Here is a 22,033-nt window from a genome sequence, read left to right as displayed (position 1 = left end):
ACCATAAGGGTGGATCCGTGCTCTCACTGCACATTATGATTTGTTTGTTGGCAAAGCCAAGGGAAACCACTCCCCCTTATATCACTGGCTGCACGTTGGCAGGCTTCTGTTAGGTAAAACCCTTGAGGTTCTTTCAGCCTACTGAATACACTCAGCTTGGACCTTTCAGGAAAGGATGTTCCCCATGGGGGTTTCAAACCATGATCATCTCATATCAAGTGACAAACCATGGTCGCCCCTATCTAGGAAGGTGGAGCCTCAGCCTATGCGAGCATTTGCACATAGACTAGGAAATGAAGGACATTGGTGTAAAAGGTGTTATGCATAAATACAGCAGCAGAGACCCAAGGGGTTTGGCATAGTGGGATGAGGCCTAAGCCGTTTGACGGGCAGTCTAGGTTCAAATCCCATGGGTGTCACCCTCCTGCATAAGCCGAAGCTTGGCGACTCCCTGGGGTTAAGGGGTAAGCCCTCGGAGTATTACACTGACAGGTATGCCAGGCTGGTAGGAGCAACTAGTGCATGTCACCTTGTCTTGGGTTGTTGCAGGTTCAAAACCCAATGGTATAGTTGTATAGTTGGTAGGGTCTGCCTAACCCCAGCTTGCCTTTAAAAAAAAGTATGGCAGGCTGATCCAGCGCGGCTAGGTCTCTGTGCCTGGAGTGGTTTCTCCATGTAAAATTAAAAATATATATATAATATCAGACCAATTTCGTGAATCCTACAACACAGAGCATATTCCGCAACGTTTCATGAGATCCAGACTCATGCAAATGTGAGAATGAACCTCGTTGGTATTTGGCTAACCATAAATTGGAAAATGAGGGGTGAGAAACCAACTCTCATTTGGAAAGGCAAATGAGAGCTGTTTTCTCATTTATGTGAGAATCAGAATCACAAGGGGACTCCAAATTAAACCAAATTTGATTTGGAGTCACGTGGCCCAGCAAAACAAACTTATTTATAGTTGCATTTGAGAAAAAAGTGCGACGTGGGTAGGACCGTAGGAGGTAATTTTGTTTTGAACATTGTTGTTCATCCACCACTGGATTATAACCAATATATTCTGAAAAGGCCAAGATTCTTTCAAGGTTAACAGATGCCCTGATGCTACAGCTTGACCAGGGAGGGCCAGAGGGGCTTAACATAAATAGTTTCAACTCAACCTAATGTCTACCTGACCCTCTCAAATTCAACTTCTATGTATGTGTGCCTAGCACAGCATACTTATAATTTATAGTCGCCCCAAGGGGTTTGGCATAGTGAGATGGGGCCTAGGCGCTAGGTGGGCAGTCTAGGTTCAAATCCCATGGGCATCACTGCCTTGCGCAAGCCGACTCCATGGGGTGAGGGGTAAGCCCACCAAGCTGAGCCAGTGCGACTAGGTCTCCGATCTTGGGGGCAGTTTCTCCATGTAATACATAAAAAAAGATTATAGGTTCAATGACCAAATTGACCTGCTTTTAATAACTAAATGAGAACTTTGGATGATAAATTAAGTTTTTTGTTTTGTTTATTTCTCATTTTATTTATTCACAGTGATAAAAACATGATAAATTGAGAAATATCAGCGATATTTGTTACTATGATTGTAGATTACCTTTTACAAGATAAACCCAATTTTGAACATGGGGCACATTTACAAATTCTACGAAACAATTTCGCTACAGCGAACATCAACTGTTTATGGAAAATTTGGGCAAGGGAACATGTGAACCATGTCCCACAGGAAAAAATCAGGATTTACACAGATGAGAAAGTGCTTCCTATGAAACCTTCAGACCTATCCCATATCCACATGTGCCCATAGACTACAAAAGAGATGAAAATGGCAGGAAATATGAAGCCCCTACAGCAAAATGAATGCTGCCCCTCTTGTAGAAGTATCTAAGTCTATACTAGACAGTGGGCTCTAGGACTATCATTATTTTCAAGAAGCAATATCTTGGATAATGAATAGGAAGAGAGGACTTATTGCATACGGATTACAACTATTTAGCCGATTGATATAAAATCAGTTAAATGAGAAACAAATCAGACTAAGCAGATTCTAAACTACTGCCTAACAGAGGGCATCTCCAAAGAAATTATTTTTGAGCCTTGCGAGAAGCTGATAATCTATTTGAATGCCATTCATTTTCTGTAATAAAAAGCATCTATATGATAAACAATATCCTCGTGTACACATAACATACTCCTGTATTTATTTGACAGACACTGTTCATTGTGATGCAATGAAGACTAGTCAACACCAGACTACAACGTGTGCGAGGAGAGACTGAGGTTTATGAATTACCATGTAAGCAAAAATTGCAACCAAAGAGCATGTTCATAGTGGCCACAACAGGCAAACCTAAATAATCAACAGGGGTGGGCATGTAAGGAAGCCAAGAAAATTACAGAACTGCGACAGTCGCATCCTTCGCATCAGCCACCAACGAGAGTTTCCAAAAACCAGCATTAATGTGGTTTGGGTACATATCCATCAATAGCAAAGTTTCCGGTAGCTGCTGGAAGTGCTAAGCGAATCCCATCTAGGCCAGGCTGTGCAATGATCTGACAACCGAGTCTAGACCTGTTCACACGCCACAATTTCTGAACATGATTGTGTAAAACATGAAAATGATCAACTAAGATACTGATACTTTTATACTTTTTGGTTCTAGCAATATCTAGGAAAAAAGGTACCACGTATGCATGTATATTGGTGAGAGAGAGAGAGAGAGGCTCACATCTCAGTAAGTCCAAATGCCAGGTCTAACATGTCATTTTCCTCATCTGCAGGATCCTCTAATTTGTTATAGAACTCCACATCCTAAAATAAGATCAGTCACATTGTAATAAAAATTATAAAACTCATATTATTAGATGCAGTAGAAGTGTATGCACTAAGAGATGCTTGAGTGATGATGTACCGTTACAATTACATGGCATGTGGAACAGGCAAGCGAGCCTTCACATGCTCCTGCAGATAACAGCAACCACCAGAAGACATGAAATCAAATAACAGAAATATGTAGCTCAAACCAAAATTGAGCTCACAAACCTGACTCAAGAAAAGTGACCCTAATATGAGATCCGGTTGTCGATAGAAGAGTAAGTACCAAGACAATTACCTTCGAGTTCTATGTCATTGGCATGGGCAGCTTCCAAAATTGACATTCCAACAGGAACCTTGATTAGTTTCTCTTCTCCATCTTTGTCAACAAATGTCACAGAAATCCTGCTTTAGAAAAACCTACAATTGAGATGATGGAGACTATCATAGCCACAATGTCATATCAAAATGTACATATAGCATAGCTAAATAAAACTTTGAATCATATCGTAGTTGATAAAGAATAAACACAGAAACACATTCCAAAAGAAGCATACACTAAGCGATTAGGAAACCTTTCTTATGGCACTAAAATAAATGTGGTATAAATTGTATCTTATCTTACCATATGACACCATTTATTTGTGTATCCTAAGGTTAACAGGTGTTTCAAACCCTTGTGCATTGAAACATGATTGCAGCATTCATTTTCTGTGGCCACCAGTCCTCACATAAAACAAGATGCTTTCACTAGCAGAGAATTCCTCTACTTGTGGCATATCAAATTCCATATTTGTCTTGATGTTAAAGTTTAGAAAAAATTTGCCTACAAGGTTCATAATACCTCAACCTATGCATTAAATTTACAAGGCACTAAAAAAAATCTCACGTTGCCTCTTCCTTCTTCCCATGATTATCAGAAGTACGATCTTCAATAGTTGTTGAAAAAGAATGCCTCTGTCAAGAAGTTAATCTGTATCAGTTTTGATTGTTTCATTAATTAAAGAAAGAATAAATAGCTAAACATGAAAAAACTCAATGCATTGGAGGGGAGCTTTGATCAAATTAAGAAAAAAAAAACTCCTATATCCAGGAATCTGCAAAAAACTTACACAAAAACTCTTAAAACTTCCACTTATTATATTAAAAAAGAAAAAAGCTCTCCACCTATTACCAGCCCCTTACTATACTAAAATAACATTTTCCATGTTTTTCTTGTATATTACAAGCAAGAAAGCCTAAAAGTCCTTGTTTATGAGATCGTTGTCATTAGGACTGAAAGTGGATCAGGGTTCAACACTATCCAGCGTAGTCCACAACCTGTCTAGTCAAGTTCTGGCAAAAGAAGACTTCAGATCAATCTAAGAGAGCATGAGGCATCAGAACAGCAGGACAAAATCTGATGGGTATATATTCCAATTGACATATTTTAGTATAGGTTCAAATGAGTGTGACTGAACCACCTTTTGTTGTTTTTGATAGGTTCAACAAATTTTGTACCATTTTTTCTAGCTCAACCTGGAATATACCCAAAATATAGCTCTATGCCTTCATTCAGATACGGACATAAATAACCATCCTCATCAACCAAAATAACCACCAATTCAGTTCCTACTTGGATCCAGTTCATTTGTAACCCCACCCGTATTGCCTATTGCATGACTGGTTGAAGTTGAATCCAGACAATTGGGTATTTTCCCAGGTCAGATCCAAGCTTTTACCAAGATTCTAATGTAATGGTGCTGAATCTGCTGATGACCCATGCTTGTTCACATTTTTTAAGTTATCATTTCCATGATAAAGATGAGAAGTGATCTCAAAGACAAAAAGTTCACTCACTTTGGATAATTCTAGTGAGCTTTCCCTAGGTATTTATTGTTTTAAATTCCACAGCCCCTCACTGGTGGGAGGGATAAAAAAAGTGGTATGAACGATGTTCAAAATAGATCTTTGCTTCACGCCATTCATATTTCTCTAGAAAGGTGAAAGAGAGCCAATACAAAAAAAACTCAAAAGATGCCTCAAAAGGAAGACAGGGCACTTGAAAGTTGAAACATTGTGTGAGCTTTCGCCTAAACTGGGTTTCCAGATGTTGAGGGTGGTTTCTGTGGTGTTTCATCAAAGGAAGTCTCATAAACTTTGCTTCATCTATAGTTGAAAAGGTGGAATGTAACTGGAACACTCAGAACTATGACAGAGTGGATACTAAAGAGGATAACCAATACAGTATAAAATCATTAAGGTGATAGATTTTGCATGAGAAATATCAGATCAAATTGCTAATCTAAATAAAAATAAAACAATTGAAATCATATACATTTAAGACAAAGAAAATGAGATACTTACTGCATCTTGGCAATAATGATTTGGTGGCATCTGACCATAGTTTGTCAAGAATTGGAATCTTCTAGGTAAGGATAAAGCTTGACCTAAAGAAAATAAGATGTTATTAAGTAATCAAGATAAATTGCAGTGATGATTAACTTGCTAAAATTTCAAATCATGACTGTCAGACAAGATTTTATGTTTTAATTTACAAGATCTTTTATTAGAAAACAACAAATTCATGGTTACCTATTTTTCTCAACTACAAATCATCTTACACAGTCTTTCTTCATATTGACATAACCATAATTCAGAATAGCCACAAATCATCTTACCAGGTCTTCCTGCATATTGACATAATCATAATATAGAATAGCTACTATTAACAAGCTCAAGTTCACTGCCCCAACTAAATATTCACAGTTAAAATCACGCCCCCTGATTGTTTGAGTTGCTTCATACACTATACCTTCACAATCTGGATACAAATATTTCTAGGATAGGAAGAGACAAGATAATGGTCAGATAATGCATGTTATGCATAACTTTAGTGGACATTATTTGCCAAATGTCATGGACTTAGAAAAGGAAAATTTGAAACTTATTTCCATGTCAAGCTGCAATGTCATGGACTTTATGAAAGCCTAGGTAGGAAAGATATGTCATGGGCTTTCTGAAAGCCTAGGTAAGAAAGATTAACAAAAACAGAGAGAGTAGTATGTCACGACGGATTCAAAATATGTAGTTTGTCAATGACCAAGATATGCTTACAAAAAGATCCGTCATGACTACATAAGTAGGGTCCAGTATACAAGTCCTATCTTTCTCAAATACAGATAAGTGCAACATATTGGATAAAATATTCACCATACCTATAAAAGAGATTGAAGATTGTGATAAAAACCACATTACAGGTTTTAACTACTACATGTAAGTACATGACAACAAGAATAAGAGAAGGATAAAACATGAAACCATAAAAAATTATCCATTGATCATCATGACAATAAGACCTAACTAAATATCTAAGAAATTAAGGATTTCTGAAATCCCAGCAACTAGCTCAAGTTTTTCGTCAGTCTGAGGTGGATCACAACTAATAGAAAATCACTAGTCTAAGAAATAGTAAAGATTTAATATGACACATAGAATATGTTAGAGAGAAGAGAGAAAAGGAGAGAAGAGATCATAAAGAGAAGGAGATGCCGAAGACTACAAAAGGAGAACCAAAAGCTATGACACATGAATACGGTTGCAGATACGGAAATACAGCCAATTTTTATGAAGTTTTCAATATGACTAGTATATAAGTGGACATGTTATGGGGGCCAAAATGAAGTGTCTGTGTGACATAGGCCCAAAGAGGTTACTCATATCCTTATCTATAGATAAGTCTTTACTTGGTTTACAAGTTAACTTTACACTTCTCTATTCATCATTAACTCAACTTTTCCTCTGTTGAACTTAATACTTCATTAATATTACATTACCTAATGCAACAACCTATGCTTAACCTAATACAATATTAAGTACAATATAATTTGTGTCATAAGTTACACTAAATAACAATCAAGGAGTAAAAGAAATAAATATTACAACTCTGCTGATGAACCGTGATACTTGTAAATGGACCAAAAATGCCCCTGAAGCATATGCTGTGTAAAATGACACAAACAGTCATCAGTAAAATGTGGTCTCTAATGTCAAATTATGTACAAATCTTCATGTTAACACCTTCTCAAGCTGTGCATGGTGGTTGAATATGCACAGCTTGCTTTACAATGCATTATGTGTTTCTTGAGAAAGGTTTTTTTCTCAATATATCAGCCACTTGATATTTTGAAGCCACATGTTTGCTTCTAACTTATCCAATCAATTTGGAAATGCTTACTTTTATAATGTAGAACCCGTTTTCAAGTCAATGCTAAAGAGGTCTTATTATCAGAACATATGATTGGCCTAAATTCAGCTTCATAGTGTTATATTTCTTACTTCTCCACGACATTAAGTTTCTACTAAGAAACATGCAATATCTCAAATTATGATACATATATACAAACATTTTTGTGTGTATGGATGTGTCCCTGTGTCCTAGTTTTTCAGAACTGTTGCATCGTACCAACTACCAAGCTTATCTACATTGTGCCCCTTTCTTGCATTCATATCCATGTGACATAGACTGCATTATATCATTCTCATATTTCTTTCCAGAAATTGCAGATTAGATCTACCCTTGACACACTCTCAGTCCTATTTCAGTAGTCATCAGTACTGTATGGAAGACAAAATTGGCAGCAGAACATCTCATGAGATGTGAAGTGCCATGCTGCCAGCTTTTCTTGGAAGAATACGAGAAATTTTCCAACAATTTTTGCAAAGGGAAAAACAAACTTAAAAAGATGAGATGTTTTGTTTCTCTAATGAATTTTTGCAAGAATCTGGCATATTCTCATGACGAATTTTTATACTTAGTGAAGGTCATAAAATGAGCTTATTCTGAAAGACTTTTTATTTTCATCAGTTTAACATGATTGTAATGCAATATATTTAGTTTATCACCATACTGGTGAACACACACAAAGACCCACAAATACATGCATGTGCTAGGGCAAAGACATGGAGTACAAAGGCATAGCATATAATCCAAATCAAGTTATGTTCACCGCTCTATCAGGAACAGGAAAATAGATATACACAACAGGGAAAAGAAATTTGAAATATATAAGACACAGTAACCATACCGAGTTTCATCTCTGAGGTCATCCATCTTCCTACTTGTGAAAGCCTATGGATCAACATAGATGTGCTCATTAATAAGAAAACCTGAAAAAAGAAAAAAAAAAGGAATTCCTTCAGCATAGAAGTGTGTTCATTTGAAAGAAGGTTCCCTTCAAAACTGATCTTGAAAATTTGTTCAATTTCTTTTATAGAAAACATGCATAAAAATATTGATATGTTCTAGTTAAAAGACAAACAGAGGAAAACATTTGAAATTCCCACATATCTAACAAGAAATAATGCACAAAAAGAATGCAGTACATGCCCATAAACATATGTACTGGAAGGTTTCAGAGACAAAAAAAAAAACGGTTACAAAATAACTTCAATACTATGTCACATGGGTGCGGGTGCGGGGATTCGGCACTTCCAAAAAACCCGGGTGCGGGGGTGCGGCAGGGGCAAAAATGTAAATATATATATAAAGGGGGTTCGGGGGTTTCCCCGACACGGGTTGGGGGTCCAATTTTTTTTGCTGGTCCATAGGATTCTTCAAATTTCATTTTATATACAGCTGCACGACAGCTAAAAGAAATTTATTGGATTGGACATGTGGAAAAGAGAGGTCTACACAAGGCTACAGCTAGAGCACCCATCTCGTCAGGAGAACATCGTCAGGAGAACAGTGAATACTAATAGCCAGCAAGGCTACCACCATCATTATAGAGAGAGAAAATCCTTTACGAAAAAGAAGGATCAGCAAGGCTACCACCACCATTATCATTTATTATGGAGAGAGAAAATCCTTTACGAAAAAGAAGGATCAGCAAGGCTACCACCATCATTATCATTTATTATGGACGAAAAAGAAGGATCTGGATTGAAAAGGCAGGAGCAGCAGCAACTGTCAGCAGAATTTTTTTTTAAAAAAATTCTGCAGCCCGACATTTTTTAAAAAAAAAAAATCCAAAAAAAAATGGACCTAAATGATCCTGGGTGCGGTCAACGCACCCAGGATCGGGTTGACCGCACCCGGTGCTGCACCCGCACCCGCGTCGACGCGGGTGCGGCACCCTGCTAGCCAAATCCCTGTGACATAGCTTCAATAAGAAAAGGAACACTTGTGTAAAGGATTAAACTGTTTATAATTTCTTGTCATATGGTTCAGTAATGGACATGGCTGCTAGGAGCAGCTATGATGACCAATGGCAAGTAGTTCCTCTAAATCTCAATTCAAATATCTTATCAACTATGTCACATAGGTGTGGGTGCGGATACGGGTGCAGATGCGGCGATGCGGCACTTTAAAAAAACTTGGGGTTTTTTAACAGTTTTAAGTTAACACTAATGAAATAAAAACATTTATCATATCATCAATTCATCATGCATAAATTCATGCAATAAATCAAATTAACAATCTACAATTGCTATTCCTCATCAATAAAAAATAACACCACAATCGTGCAGAAGTATATATATATATATATATATATATATATATATATATATATATATATATATATATATATATATATAATATAGATAAAGCTGGACTTGGTTAGGGTTAATTGAATCTACTTTTGGACAGAAATGGACCTCAATGTGGTTGATTTCACCTGACACAAAAGAAGTTGTGTCCAAGTGTCGCACCCGCACCCAATGCGGGTGTGGTGCCGTGTTAGAAGAGTCCGTGTTACATAACTTATCAATGAAAAAACCAGAATTCTTGAATTATCACTGGGACAACTATCTTGCCTAAACATAGTTATTAATGTTGGTCATAGACATGATGAGTTTATACATATTGCAAAGAGAACCATAAAACAAGAGAAGCTGTCACACTAGCAACATAAAATATGGAGTAATTTACTTATAAGCATTTAAACTATTAGAGATTTATGTATAACTGCCACAAGTTTCAGATATTTAAAATAAGTGATTGACCTTTTAAGAAATACTTCAAGTAGGAGCTTGGGTTACGTTCCCCGTTTAAAATATGAACAGATGTCATTAGATCAAATATGGAATTACATTTTTAACATTTTATTTATAATTACTTATTTCTTATTTGAATTTTTTCATTGAAGGAACCTCTTGTAAACAATTAGGGATCTCTACCAATCGACCACCAACCACGAGAGGCCAGATCTCTCTCTCTCTCTCTCTCTCTCTCTCTCTCTCTCTCTCTCTCTCTCTCTCTCTCTCTCTCTCTCTCTCTCTCTCTCTCTCTCTCTCTCTCTCGTTTCTGTAATCATCATCTGCTTTCATCATGGACAAGCTACATTGCATTCTCTCAGCCATGAATGGCTAGGACTTAAGAGCACCAAAGACCAATGATGATGCTGTGGTGGTGCTGAAGAACGACAAAAAGCGTTACCGCGCCGCAAATATGAAAGACGAAAACTTTCTTTTGAGTGAAAAAACAAGAAACACCGATCTAGCAATCAAATTTCATCAAAAGTAAAAAACAGTTAGCTTATTGTCAACCTAAGACTGCCTGGCAATTCTTCTTTGAAGGATATATCTCAGCATCCAATCATCAAAATTCGACAATCTTTATTTCATTTGAAAAGGCAACACCACATCCTAAATTGTTGGCCATCTTTTGAGGTCAAACCCTAAAATTTTAGTGTCAAATCTGCCTCAAAAGTCAGAATTAGAGGGCCATCTTGGCCTGAAACCATACTCACAAACCATAGAATTAGAACCCAACAAAATACGAAAGACCCAACCAAAGCATGAAGAGGGGAAAGAGCTACTCAGCGAACTGATCAAAGATTTCTATTCGAAAAGCTATAAGAATTCCTTCAAACAACTCATCAAACACTTGGCATGCAACTTTCCTGTCTACCACACTTCACGATCAACAGGTGTACAATGTCCATGATTAAAAACCAACATGATCAAATCCTCCTAAAAAGAAGAAAAAAAGATGTAACAGTTCTCAGACAGCAACTCCAAAGCAAAAACCAACGAACCTCGCCATCAAGGAACGAAAGAAACAACCAAAAGAACATATGACGAGAGACAACCAAATCTTAATGATTTATACTCAAACGGACATCCCATCAATCAATAAACTATCAGAAAGCAAACGACTCATTAAGGAAAAGAATAGAGGCACCACCTTCGCTAAAAGCATTCGAGAATCGCAAAAAAGAAACGCGAAAACTGCGTTGTTTTTTCTACACATACCCCCACTAACGCAAAAGAGTGCTCGGTTACGTCGCTTGCCCGTTGCCACGCTCCTTTGCGGACTTCCCCGTGCGAAGCACATGGTTGAGATTTCAGGATGGGTTCAATTCGGGTCGGACCCGAACCCGATATTAGGATGATCCATGCCTATTTCTATTTGTATGTTAAGCTGCACAAAGGGCTGGTAAACGAGCTGAGGTTGGGCTGTTCAAGCTCGGCTCATGAGCTCATCACGAGTTGAGAGCTCGCTCGTTTTTTTTTAATTGTTTTTTACGTGTCTTTTAAAGCTTAATAGTATATAAAATGTACACGATGTATGTATAACACATAATAATAAATGTAAAATACATCTATAAAACAGAATCACTAGAATATGAGAACTAACGTGTGAACCGCTATTTTCATAAATTTTTTGTTCTTTTCTCTTGAATCTAACATTAACCCTGTGATCTACATGCTTGAATTTATAATAACCCGCTCTTGAATCATCTGATTTTGATGCATAAACTTGATTTTTTTAAGGCTTTAAAATCAATAGCTTATAATCATCATAAATATTCAAGCATTCAAAAATCATATTTTTTTTTTATGAAAAATACATGGTCCAATGGTTGATTACTAGCAAATTCATCATGCCAGGCACATCCACATGGTTGGATTTGCAAACAAAGTGTTGGAAATGCCCATATTTCTAGTTCTAATATTCTAGTGAGAAACTAATAAATATGAGAAGTAGAAATATGAGCATTTTCAACACTTATTTTGCAAATCCAATCATGTGAATGTGCGGGGTATGCTGAATTTGCTAGAAATCAATGTATTTTGGATGAAAAATATGATTTTTGAATGCTTAATATTTATGAAGATTATGAGCTATTGATTTTAAAGCTTTAAAAAATCTCATTTATGCATCAAAATAGGATGATTCCAGAGTGAGTTCTTATAAAGTATGTACCGTACCATCAGATTCATGAAAAAGAACAAAAAATCCATGAAAATCATGGTTCACGCAATAGTTCTCATATTTTCACTTCCCATATTCTAGTGACTCATATAAAACAGATTTAAAGTATAAAATATAGTTAGTATGTATAAATATATAATAAGGTTTTTAGCAAAATGGTCCCTTATCGGCCATTTGCAAATTGGTCCCTAAGGTTATCCGTCATTCTTGTCCTCTGACAAAAACTGTTAATGGCAAGCACATTGATAGTACTGCTCTCATATAGGAGCGTAGCTAGGATTCATGTGGGGGGGGGGGGGGAAACATGGGTGTAGAAAAAAAAATGGTGTGATAGTCAGGGGTTCGGGGGCAGCGCCCCTGAATTTTTTTTTTTGAGATAAAATAAAAAATGGCTACGATTATTAATAAAAATTTATTTCATATGGACAAATCAAACTATCTGCTGCAGTCTTTCTCAATCTCAACAGAAAGTTCTTAAACATTATCTAATGGCAATATATAACACTGGTGCGATAATTTGAAGTTCATAACAATACATAAATTTTATTTATGACAAAATAAATCAAAATAAGAAAGTACCAACTAAAATGGACTCCGACGGTTACCCGCAGCATAAAATTCATCTATAAGAGAATCTATAACTAAAGTCATAGTATATTCTCGTTCGATGTACAATGTCATACAGTCAGCAAGAAAACCGTCGTCCATTTTATTACAAATTTTTGTTTTCACATGCTTCATCATTGCAAATGCTCGTTCTGTAGTGCCCGTAGAAACTGGTAATGTCAATACAAGATGAAATAATCTAGTTAGCATGACATAACTTTTTGACCTTTCACTTGCAACCAACTTTTGATACAAATCAGGTAGAGTAGGTACTTAAAATCGAGGATCAGAAACCACATCAATCTGATAATGTTGTAACTCTTCTTTCAAGTAAAATATATCTTGTGGTGTAAAATCTTGAGGATAGAACTTCTCTGCAGGCTTGCAAATATCAGTTATATTAAAGGATTCAAATGAGTTTTTAGGATCCAATGTCGCACCGAGAGAAAGAATTTTGACTGATGTGTCATTAAATCTAGTATTTAACTCTACCAACAAGAAATCTATAGCTTTAGTGAAAACATCAAAATGATAGTGATGTTCAACTGAGGGAATACTCACGACCACGAGATCGACCAACCATATATGAACCACTGAAGTCAGGTAGACAAATATCATTTGTTGAACAAAATGATGTTACCTCTTGAAGGAGTTTTTCCCAACCATCTTCTCTCAAAGCTTGAAGCACAATCTTTGTAGTGTAGACAAATCTCATAGCAGTCAAGATATCTTGATTTTTCTTCTGAAGGGTCTGACATAGAATATCAGTAACTGCAAATATTCGATTCATCAAATGCAAGACAAATACAAATTCAAAACTTGTAATGCAAGTGTATGCACCATCAACTTCAGCCTAAGATCTAGCACTTGGAGAATTTTCAATCAGGCACTCAAATACTTTACATGTTGCAACATACATATCCATCAAGCTCTTTATAGATTCATAATGAGAACTCCAACGAGTAGTTCCAGCTCTATGCAAGTTTCCAATCTGATTAGCCCCACTTCCTGTCAACCGTTCTCCAGTTTCTAACAATATGCTCAATTTCTTTTCTATGTGCAGCTTTCAACTCACCAACACGCTTAGGTAAAGAAGTAATAATGTTAACAACATTATCTAAATGAGAAAAGAATTGCCAAATGTCACGAACATCCTTAGCTGCAGAAACCAATGTTAATTGCAAACGATGTGCAAAACAATGGACATAATATGCATCAAGACAATCCTTCAGAACTAAAGCTTGAAGCCCATTCCAAGCACCCCGCATATTACTAGCACCATCGTACCCTTGTCCTCACATATTCTGAATTTGAAGGTTGTGACTACTAAGAATATCATAAATTTGATTTTTCAGATTCAATGAGGTAGTATCACTAACACTTTTAATTGCAAAAAACCATTCTCTTAAAATTCCTTCTTTATTGACAAACTTCAATACAATGCATATTTGTTCTCGTTTAGATGCATCTCGTGCTTCATCAACAAGGATACAATACGGTGCATCTCCAACTTTATTACGAATCATACCTTGTACTCGGTTTGCCATAATGTGCAAAATCTCCCTCTGAATATCTGGAGAAGTGTATGTGGCATTTCTTGGAGCATTAGTCAAAACAACTTTACCAACATCTGCATTCATTTTTTCAGAATAATCAACCAATTCAATAAAATTTCCATGATTCAATGAAGATAAAGATTCAACATGGCCCCTAAATGTGCAACCTTGGAGCGCTAACCACTGAAGAGCTAACATTAAGGTTCTTACTCTTAAACGAGCTTTCTGACATTCCTCTTGGGATACAACATTCATCACTTTGTCAATGTGATGACTCGGTCTCATCAAAATCTCTGCATTTCTTACGCATACATTATGATATGAACACGGTGAAGAACCGACATGGGTAAGAAAAGCACATTTTTCTCCTTGACTAACCCTCTTCCAATTATTAAACCCAACAATTGCCAATGCTGAGAGATTCGAAGAAGGGCTATTATCAAGAAAAAGAAAGCAATAAAAACAATATGCTTTATCTTCTGTTGGAGAATACTCTAGCCAACAAAACTTATCATACCAATGGTCTTGGCATCAACGCACTTGTTTACCACATTGTCTACTTGAGTATTGTGCAAGTTTTGGTTAAAAAGGTCCTGCACTAAGATAAGCCCGTCTAATTCGATCTATTTCATTAACAGGGTGATCACACATACACTTTCTCTTACTCGAATCTCTTTCAATATAAAAATTAGATTCGAAAGTTGGATTCGAAGATGGAATATGCTCAGGTGATGAAGGAATGGTTGGAGTAGGACTTGGAGTTTCCTCGACTTGTCCATCTGAAGAGTTGTCTAACTTCGAAAAAAATGATAACAAGTTTTTTCTTTTTTTTAGTGCTCAAACATTGTCCTCTTTTTATTTCAAATTCTACAAATAAATAAGATACTACATGAGCAATGAGTAAGTGCATGACATTTTATGACATTTAAGGAATAAATATCATTTCACACAAGATGAAATGACAAAGCATGACCATGAAAAAACAATGCTTCATTCTATACATGCAAAGTAGCTTGGCCTTTCCCTTGCAAGTAAACAACAGGAAAAATAACTCCTAAAAAGGCCTTTCTTATTTATTCAGACAAATCCTTGTGGAGGAAGCAGAAAAAAGTGTCAACAATGATCATAGAGGCATTCAAATTGTACAAGAGGATTAAAGAAAAGTTGATACAGAACAAAGAATGACTCATGGTTACTATATATTCATTAATACAGAATGAACTAAGCATAATTCTATTCTCTGAAAAGGCAATGCATTCAAATCATTGCTATGTATTCAACCCGAGTACCAAAAGACATTGATTGTACAACTTGTGTGCAATAATAGTAGTAGTAGCAGCAACAACAACAATAATTTTTCTTAACACAATGAGGGGGGATTAGTAATCATTTAAGTAAATTTGACCACGCAGATTTATCATGGTTCATTTATTTCAGGACATACTTCTAATTAGTAATATAAGAATATTTTTATGAAGGTTAAAAGTGAATGATCACCAAAATATAACTATCAAAAAATGGCTTTTGACATACTTCACATAAATAAAATTAAGTATCAACATACACTCTAAAGAAGGTTAAAAATGAATAATCTAGACTGCACCAAAATATAACCATAAAAGGCTTTTCACATCCAAAATGTGGATAAAAAATACATTTCTCTTTAACTAAATGAACCATGTTAAATCCATCTGTAGGGTCCGAACTACTTGGGAATGCATGAGTAGGTGAGATTTCAATGATTGATATGGCTATACATGGACATTAACAAGTTCACCCCTAATAAAATTTTAAAACAATATAGTAGTCTAATGAACTAATAGCAACTTCTGTGACAGCAATTTCAGTAATTTTAAGCAGAAAACACCTATAATTGTTTTGTGAATAAAATTATTGAAATGCCTATGACAGTGCTTTGATAACTAATGCATGTAATTCTACCTTGTTTTAAAATTAGTTATAAATTTGCAGTGAACTCATTAACATCCACACACATAAACCACCACCTCCTCCCCCTAACAAACATACAGAGAGAGAGAGAGAGAGAGAGAGAGAGAGAGAGAGAGAGAGAGAGAGAGAGAGAGAGAGAGAATCACTGACAGAGGCCCGCTGAGGAACTCTGCAACTCACCGGAAGCCGACACTGAAGCCAACACCGAAAGGGAACAGAAGAAGCACTAGCGGCGACAACAGTAGTATCAGAACAAGTAGAAGAACACAAAAAAAAGGAGAAAAATGACTCAAAAGCCCTACCGGGTTTCGGATCCGGGTCGGGTCTGACCCGGCTTCCGAGGCAGGACTGGGCTACAACCCAGTCCTGCCCCCCCCACCCCCCCTCAGCTCAGCCTTTGCTCTCATAGAAGGACCATTTTACAAAAATAGAATAAAGTAGGGACTAATTTGCAAAAAGCACGAGTGTTTTATGATATTTTTTGTTGAATTTTGAATTTGGTGCTTGTTTGGATTTCCACCCTTCTTCACATGATCTGATTTTTGGGTGGTTGGTTTCGTTAATGTTGGGAGTTTTTGGATATTTGGTACTTGGATGGTCTAATTTTTGGTTGGGTTTTAATGAAATTGTTCACGGTTCAGACTGCAGAGCTCCTTTGGGTTTTCCATGGTTATGGATGGTTAGTAAATCCTTCCTTCTTGATCCCTCTTTTGGTGTTTTATCTTATTATTCATTTTTTGAATCTATCACACTCAATGGCGCTCATAATCAGAAATTTGGAATGCTTTGGAAAAGAGTACATTGGAACCAAAAAGAAAGAAAGTATAATGTTCTTCAATGGTTACAGATTATATGGCATTTTTGTAAAGAAGAAGGGCTTCCATATGCTTAAGATTGGCATCGGAAGCCAGAAATCTAATGTAAATCTATGTGTTCAATGGGAAGATAGGATCTTGAATTACCATTGCTATGATTGTGTAGCCAACATTAGTTGCAAGAGGATCTTCACTACTAGTATTAGTTGTGGTCTTCATTCATCTTGCTGTAAACCCCTAATTATAATCTTTTTATGAAACTGTGGTAACAAAAATATCACCATGAATATAATCAATCTTGAAAGCTTCTTTTGGAGAATGGGACAATCCAGCGGTCTTCATTTCTGCTGTTGTTACCAATACAATAGCTATGAATTTACAGGAAATTGACAACACTAGGAAAGAGAAAGAGAGAGCCGAAATGAAGCATCAACATTAAAGAGAGAACGAAGGGTCATCAAACATTGAGCCCAAAGACCAAAGCAGAAAACAAGCCCAAAGGCCACGAGCAAGAACAAAACAAGAAATATAGGAGAAGTAAACGGAAAACATAAAAGATTCAGCCTGGTTCAGGAGGCATCCATGGCGATAGAAAGCGTTGAAGGTCAGGAAACGAGAACCGCAAAATAGTGTGCACGTCTGCTAAAATGCAATGCGCTAGTTTCTTGAAAACAACTAGGCATTCCCGAAAGATGGCATTATTGTGGGTCATCCAGACAGTCCACCAGAAAGAGAGAAGCCACGTTCTCCAGATAAGCCGCCATCGGTTGCACTAACGAACAGGTTACGGGCCCCATAAAAGATCAATAGCGAAAGACTCCTGACGCACGTTGATGGCATGCTCTTTCCAGGTATGCTTGAAAAGATCACCAAAGATGGGGCAGGCCCAAAATAGATGATAAGCGGATTCTTCAGTCGTCTTGCACATAATACACCTACTTGGTAGATGAAAGCCAATACGTTTTAGGAGACAGTCTGTCTGAACCCGATCATGCATAATTAGCCATGTGAGGAACCGCAAATGAGGAGTAGGGCACTAAGCTCAGATATGGCTCGTAGGGATCCAATCGGCACTAGGAGGAAGGAGGAAAAGGTAACAAGCTTTGGTGCAGAAAGCACCGTTGGGCACAATAGCCCGATTAACAAACTGGCAATCAGGGTCACCCTCCTTGGAAATTATGACCGACCATGCTTTGATCTAAGACCGATGCAACAGAGAAGTGTAGCGTCTGTTGTGGGAGTAATGATCCAAACAGAGCGACTCAAGGGAGCCGTACTTAGTGAGGAGAAAGTTAGCGCACAGAGAGCCAGATTGGTGCGTGAGCCAACTTTGCTTCACGACAAGGATGAGACTTCTCATTCGGAAGTCAAATATCCCCAAGCCCACTCGACGACAAAGAGTTCCAACCCACCAGATGATGCTTATTCTGGAGATTGAGCCCTGACCAAAGAAAATTCGTCAGTAAACGAGAGAGCTTTTTGTGCACTCCAATGGGCATCACGAACATGGACATAAGAAATTCTGGGATAAACGTTAGAACATGCCTGATGAGAGTTAAGCGCTCAGCAATGGAAAGGTAAAAAGCCTGCCAGAAGGAGATTTTAGATTGGACTTTTTGGATAGTGGCATTCCAAGCGATAGAGGAGATACGCGATAACTGAAGAGGGAGACCTAGGTAGGAAATAGGAAGCTCCGAGAAGGCGCAACCGAAAATATGCTGCCCAATAGCAAGTAAAGAAGGAGGGACATTAAACATAGATATGCAGCATTTACCGTTGTTCAGGGATAACCCTGACAACGAAATGAAAAATTGGAGGATTAACTTGAATCATAATATTTGTTGAATGATGGCACAACCGAAAAGGATCATGTTGTCGGCGTAAGTAAGAATATGGTAAGGAAAATCCTCGATTCCGAGGGAATCAATAAGCCGATGCTCCACAACCCTCATCAGCAAGACCAAAAGACCTTCAACGATGACGTTAAAAAACAAAGGAGACAGAGGGCAACCTTGCTGGATACCGCGCCCGAGCTTGAATTGTTGGCCTTTGACCCCATTTATCTTAATTTGAGAATCAGCAATAGTAACCAGTTCGTGCACCCAACTAGAGAAGCGACGATCAAAACCAAGGTTGTCAAGCATGTGGAAAAGAAAAGGCCAATGAACTGAGTCGAAAGCTTTATGGAAGTCTAACTTAAGAGAGAAAAATGGTTGGCCGCTGATATTCAGAGAATGCAAAACTTTGGAGGCTAAAATGAAAGAATGATTAATCCACCTTTGAGGGATGAAGGCGAACTGAGAGTCTGAGAAAATCCGAGGGGCGATGGTACAGAGCTGATTAGCCAAAACCTTAGCGATTATACGGTAGATCTCCCCCAACACCGAGATAGGGCAGAATCTTGAGATGTCCAAAGATGCTGCATCCTTAAAGATGAGAGAGACAATTGCCAGATGAGTGTGGACTGGCAACCGACAGTTGCAATGAAATTCAACGAAGACCTAAAAACTGTCATTCTTAACGTAGGACCAAAAAATACGAAAGAAGTCGACTGAAAAACCATCAAAGCCAAGAGCTTTCCACCCAGACAGATCCTGAACGACAAATAAGATTTCAACATCTACGAACATAGCCTGCATGAAGTTGAAAAGAGCGATACTCATTGAGCAAACCAAGGACCGATCGATAGAGCCACTGGTAGATGAGTTGAAAGCATAAAGGTCCTTGAAATAGAGAGTAATAGCAAGAATAACATGGTCATCTGAGTAGGTTACCCCATCAATGGAGATGGATGGGATGTCATGCCTCCTATGACGATCCAAGGCAAAAGAATGAAAAAAATGGGTATTCTCGTCACCCGCTTTAAGCTAGAATTCCCTCGACCTTGCTTCCAAAAAATCTCATCTTTAAGCCGCCGAAAATGCAAGAGAAGAGACAGCTCAACCAATCTGGCTTTTAAGCCCTCAAGATAGGAGACAGAGAGATCATCGGAAAATGAGAATGAGTGATGGATTGTAGACAACTCGGATTCCCAGTCACGCAGTTGCCAAAATTTTTTGATCTTGCTGGAAGAAAGCCAAGAGCGAATGTCGCAGGAGAGGCGGAAAAGCTTGACCAGGCAACGAGAAGTAGCCCTAACCTCGGAGCACGGTCGACTCTAGGACCGAAGGACGACAGACTCAAAATCTGGCTCTTTGAGCCACCATTGCTCAAAACAGAAGGTTCAGGAAACGGAGAAACCAACCCCCCAGCAAATAACCACTTAGCTATGATCAGAGACAGAAGGAAAAAGCAGACAACAGTTGATGTCCAGAAGAATACCCAGAAGATCAGAAGAAATGAGCACGCGGTCAAGCAACCAGAAGCACGGGCGAGATTTGCGGTTAGACCAAGAAAAGCCTCACTGACAAGGAGAACAGGATAAAGCTAGTGCAGTTGGATAAACTCCTGAAAGTCGTGCATAGAGGCAAAATTGGAGACCAGCAAACTTGAATCATTGTTGGACAATAAGCAGTTAAAGTCCCCCATGATAAGGTGTTTCTCCCTAAATGAGTGAATAACCCTAGTCAGATCGGACCAAAGAGCAGCACAGAGATGGTGTTGGTTGGGGCCGTAAACGATAGTTACCACGACCGCGGCCGATGTAGGCCTAGCAGGCAATGAAAGAGAGACCGAGATAGAGAAATCGTCGACGTCTAGTTGAGAAATGACAATGGAGGGCTTACCAAGAATAAGGATACCCCCGTAGAGAATGACAAGCTTGAATAAGAAATCAACACCTCTCTAAATTTCAGACACGACAGATCACAATACCTCAGCCATCTTGGTTTCACAAAGAGCGATAAGGTCTGGCTTTTCTTGACGAATCCATCTTGCAAGGAAAATGCACTTAAAGGGACAATTAAGGCCCCTGATATTCCAGCACAACACCTTCATAGCTGAAATCTATGAAAACACCGCGGGGTGCACGATCGTGCTGAATGCCTAGGAGAGAGCCCAGGCGTGGAGGTCGAGTATTGAGGTAGTCGATGACGACCCCAACAGTTGGAACTGCAAGGCACATGGGGTAAAACATACCCCACAGATGGAGGAGATGATTGGTCAGACGATTTATGTTGCCCGAAAGCCACAAACGAAGGCATGAAGTCAGTGATAGAATTGACAGAATTTCACATGACGTTAGAGATGCTGAGGATTTGCTGCTGCGAAAGGGAGACATCCAATAGCCAGGTGGTATCAACCACGTTGATACCCATAGCCGAGGAGAGAGGATTTAGCGGGAGCGTTGGAGCAGCATTGGCAGAGGAGGGTGAGCTTGGAGAGTCATACTCGGGCTTGAGGAATGGTTCCTGAATGACAGGAGAACCGGATGTGGGGGAAGGGATCCTTGGAATTGCAAGACATGGTGGAGGCCAAACATGTGATGGTGAAACCATGCAGATGGGAGATGAGTCGCAGAGAGCATTGATAGCCATCACAACAACCGAATATCCATCATGGCACATGCAAGGGAAAAGAAGCATGAGCGATTCTCCATGATGCAAAAACTGAGTACCCCATGCAAACGAAAGGGCAACCGAAATGTCAAACTTAGGAGGAGAATTTGGCAAAAATGATGACCCACCTTCTAGAAGAGATGGCAAAAAAGCTGACTGGGGCCTTGAAAGGTGCGCAGATAGCCGACATAGGGATCTGGGCAACCGCAACATGGCATGGAGAGCCAACTGCCTCAGGCAAGCACCCATCAAAAGAGCTCGACGACAAAGAGTGGCAAGAATCGAGGAACCACCTAGGCACAAGTGATGATCCACCTTCTTGGAAAGAAGGCAAAAAGCTGACGGGGGCCTTTAAAGGTGAGCGAAGGCCCGATGCAGGGACCTGAGAAACCGCAATAAGGCATGATGAGCCAACTGTCTCAGGCGAGCACTCCTCAAAAGAATTCGATGGCAAAAACTGGTGAGGAACGAGCAGTCACCAAGTCCAACAAAAGGAGGGGGGATACCGAGGCAAGGAGCACTCAATAGATCTACCATCCATCCCATGAGCAGCCAACACGCTTTGGGAAGGTGCGGTGGGGGAAAAAGGC

General features: G+C 38.5%; 1 protein-coding gene across 1 annotated transcript; it reads right to left on the bottom strand.

Moving 5' to 3' along the window:
- Positions 1-2,140: 2,140 nt before the first annotated feature.
- On the bottom strand, positions 2,141-11,118 carry LOC149827498 (uncharacterized). Its single transcript, XM_090020334.1, has 8 exons — positions 11,057-11,118; positions 7,885-7,966; positions 5,165-5,247; positions 3,708-3,775; positions 3,117-3,223; positions 2,916-2,965; positions 2,733-2,815; positions 2,141-2,575 (listed from the first exon to the last, which is right to left on the bottom strand). Exons 2-8 carry the CDS (start codon positions 7,952-7,954, stop codon positions 2,461-2,463), a joined length of 576 nt encoding a protein of 191 aa, XP_089876460.1. The 5' UTR covers positions 7,955-7,966; positions 11,057-11,118; the 3' UTR covers positions 2,141-2,460.
- Positions 11,119-22,033: the final 10,915 nt, after the last annotated feature.

This window comes from Nuphar pumila, chromosome 10, assembly GCF_984573655.1.
Source record: "Nuphar pumila chromosome 10, dmNupPumi1.hap1.1, whole genome shotgun sequence".
Lineage (NCBI taxonomy): Eukaryota > Viridiplantae > Streptophyta > Magnoliopsida > Nymphaeales > Nymphaeaceae > Nuphar > Nuphar pumila.
This window is presented reverse-complemented; position numbering and strand designations above follow the sequence as displayed.

Bases quoted from the DNA above. Each gene is read 5' to 3' on its own strand.
- LOC149827498 (XM_090020334.1), bottom strand. From the start codon at position 7,954: ATGAGCACATCTATGTTGATCCATAGGCTTTCACAAGTAGGAAGATGG. The intron at 3,776-5,164 runs GTAAGTATCTCA...ACTTCTTGACAG, and splicing joins ATCATTATTGCCAAGATGCA to AGGCATTCTTTTTCAACAAC. The intron at 3,224-3,707 runs GTGAGATTTTTT...TTTCTAAAGCAG, and splicing joins GGGAAGAAGGAAGAGGCAAC to GATTTCTGTGACATTTGTTG.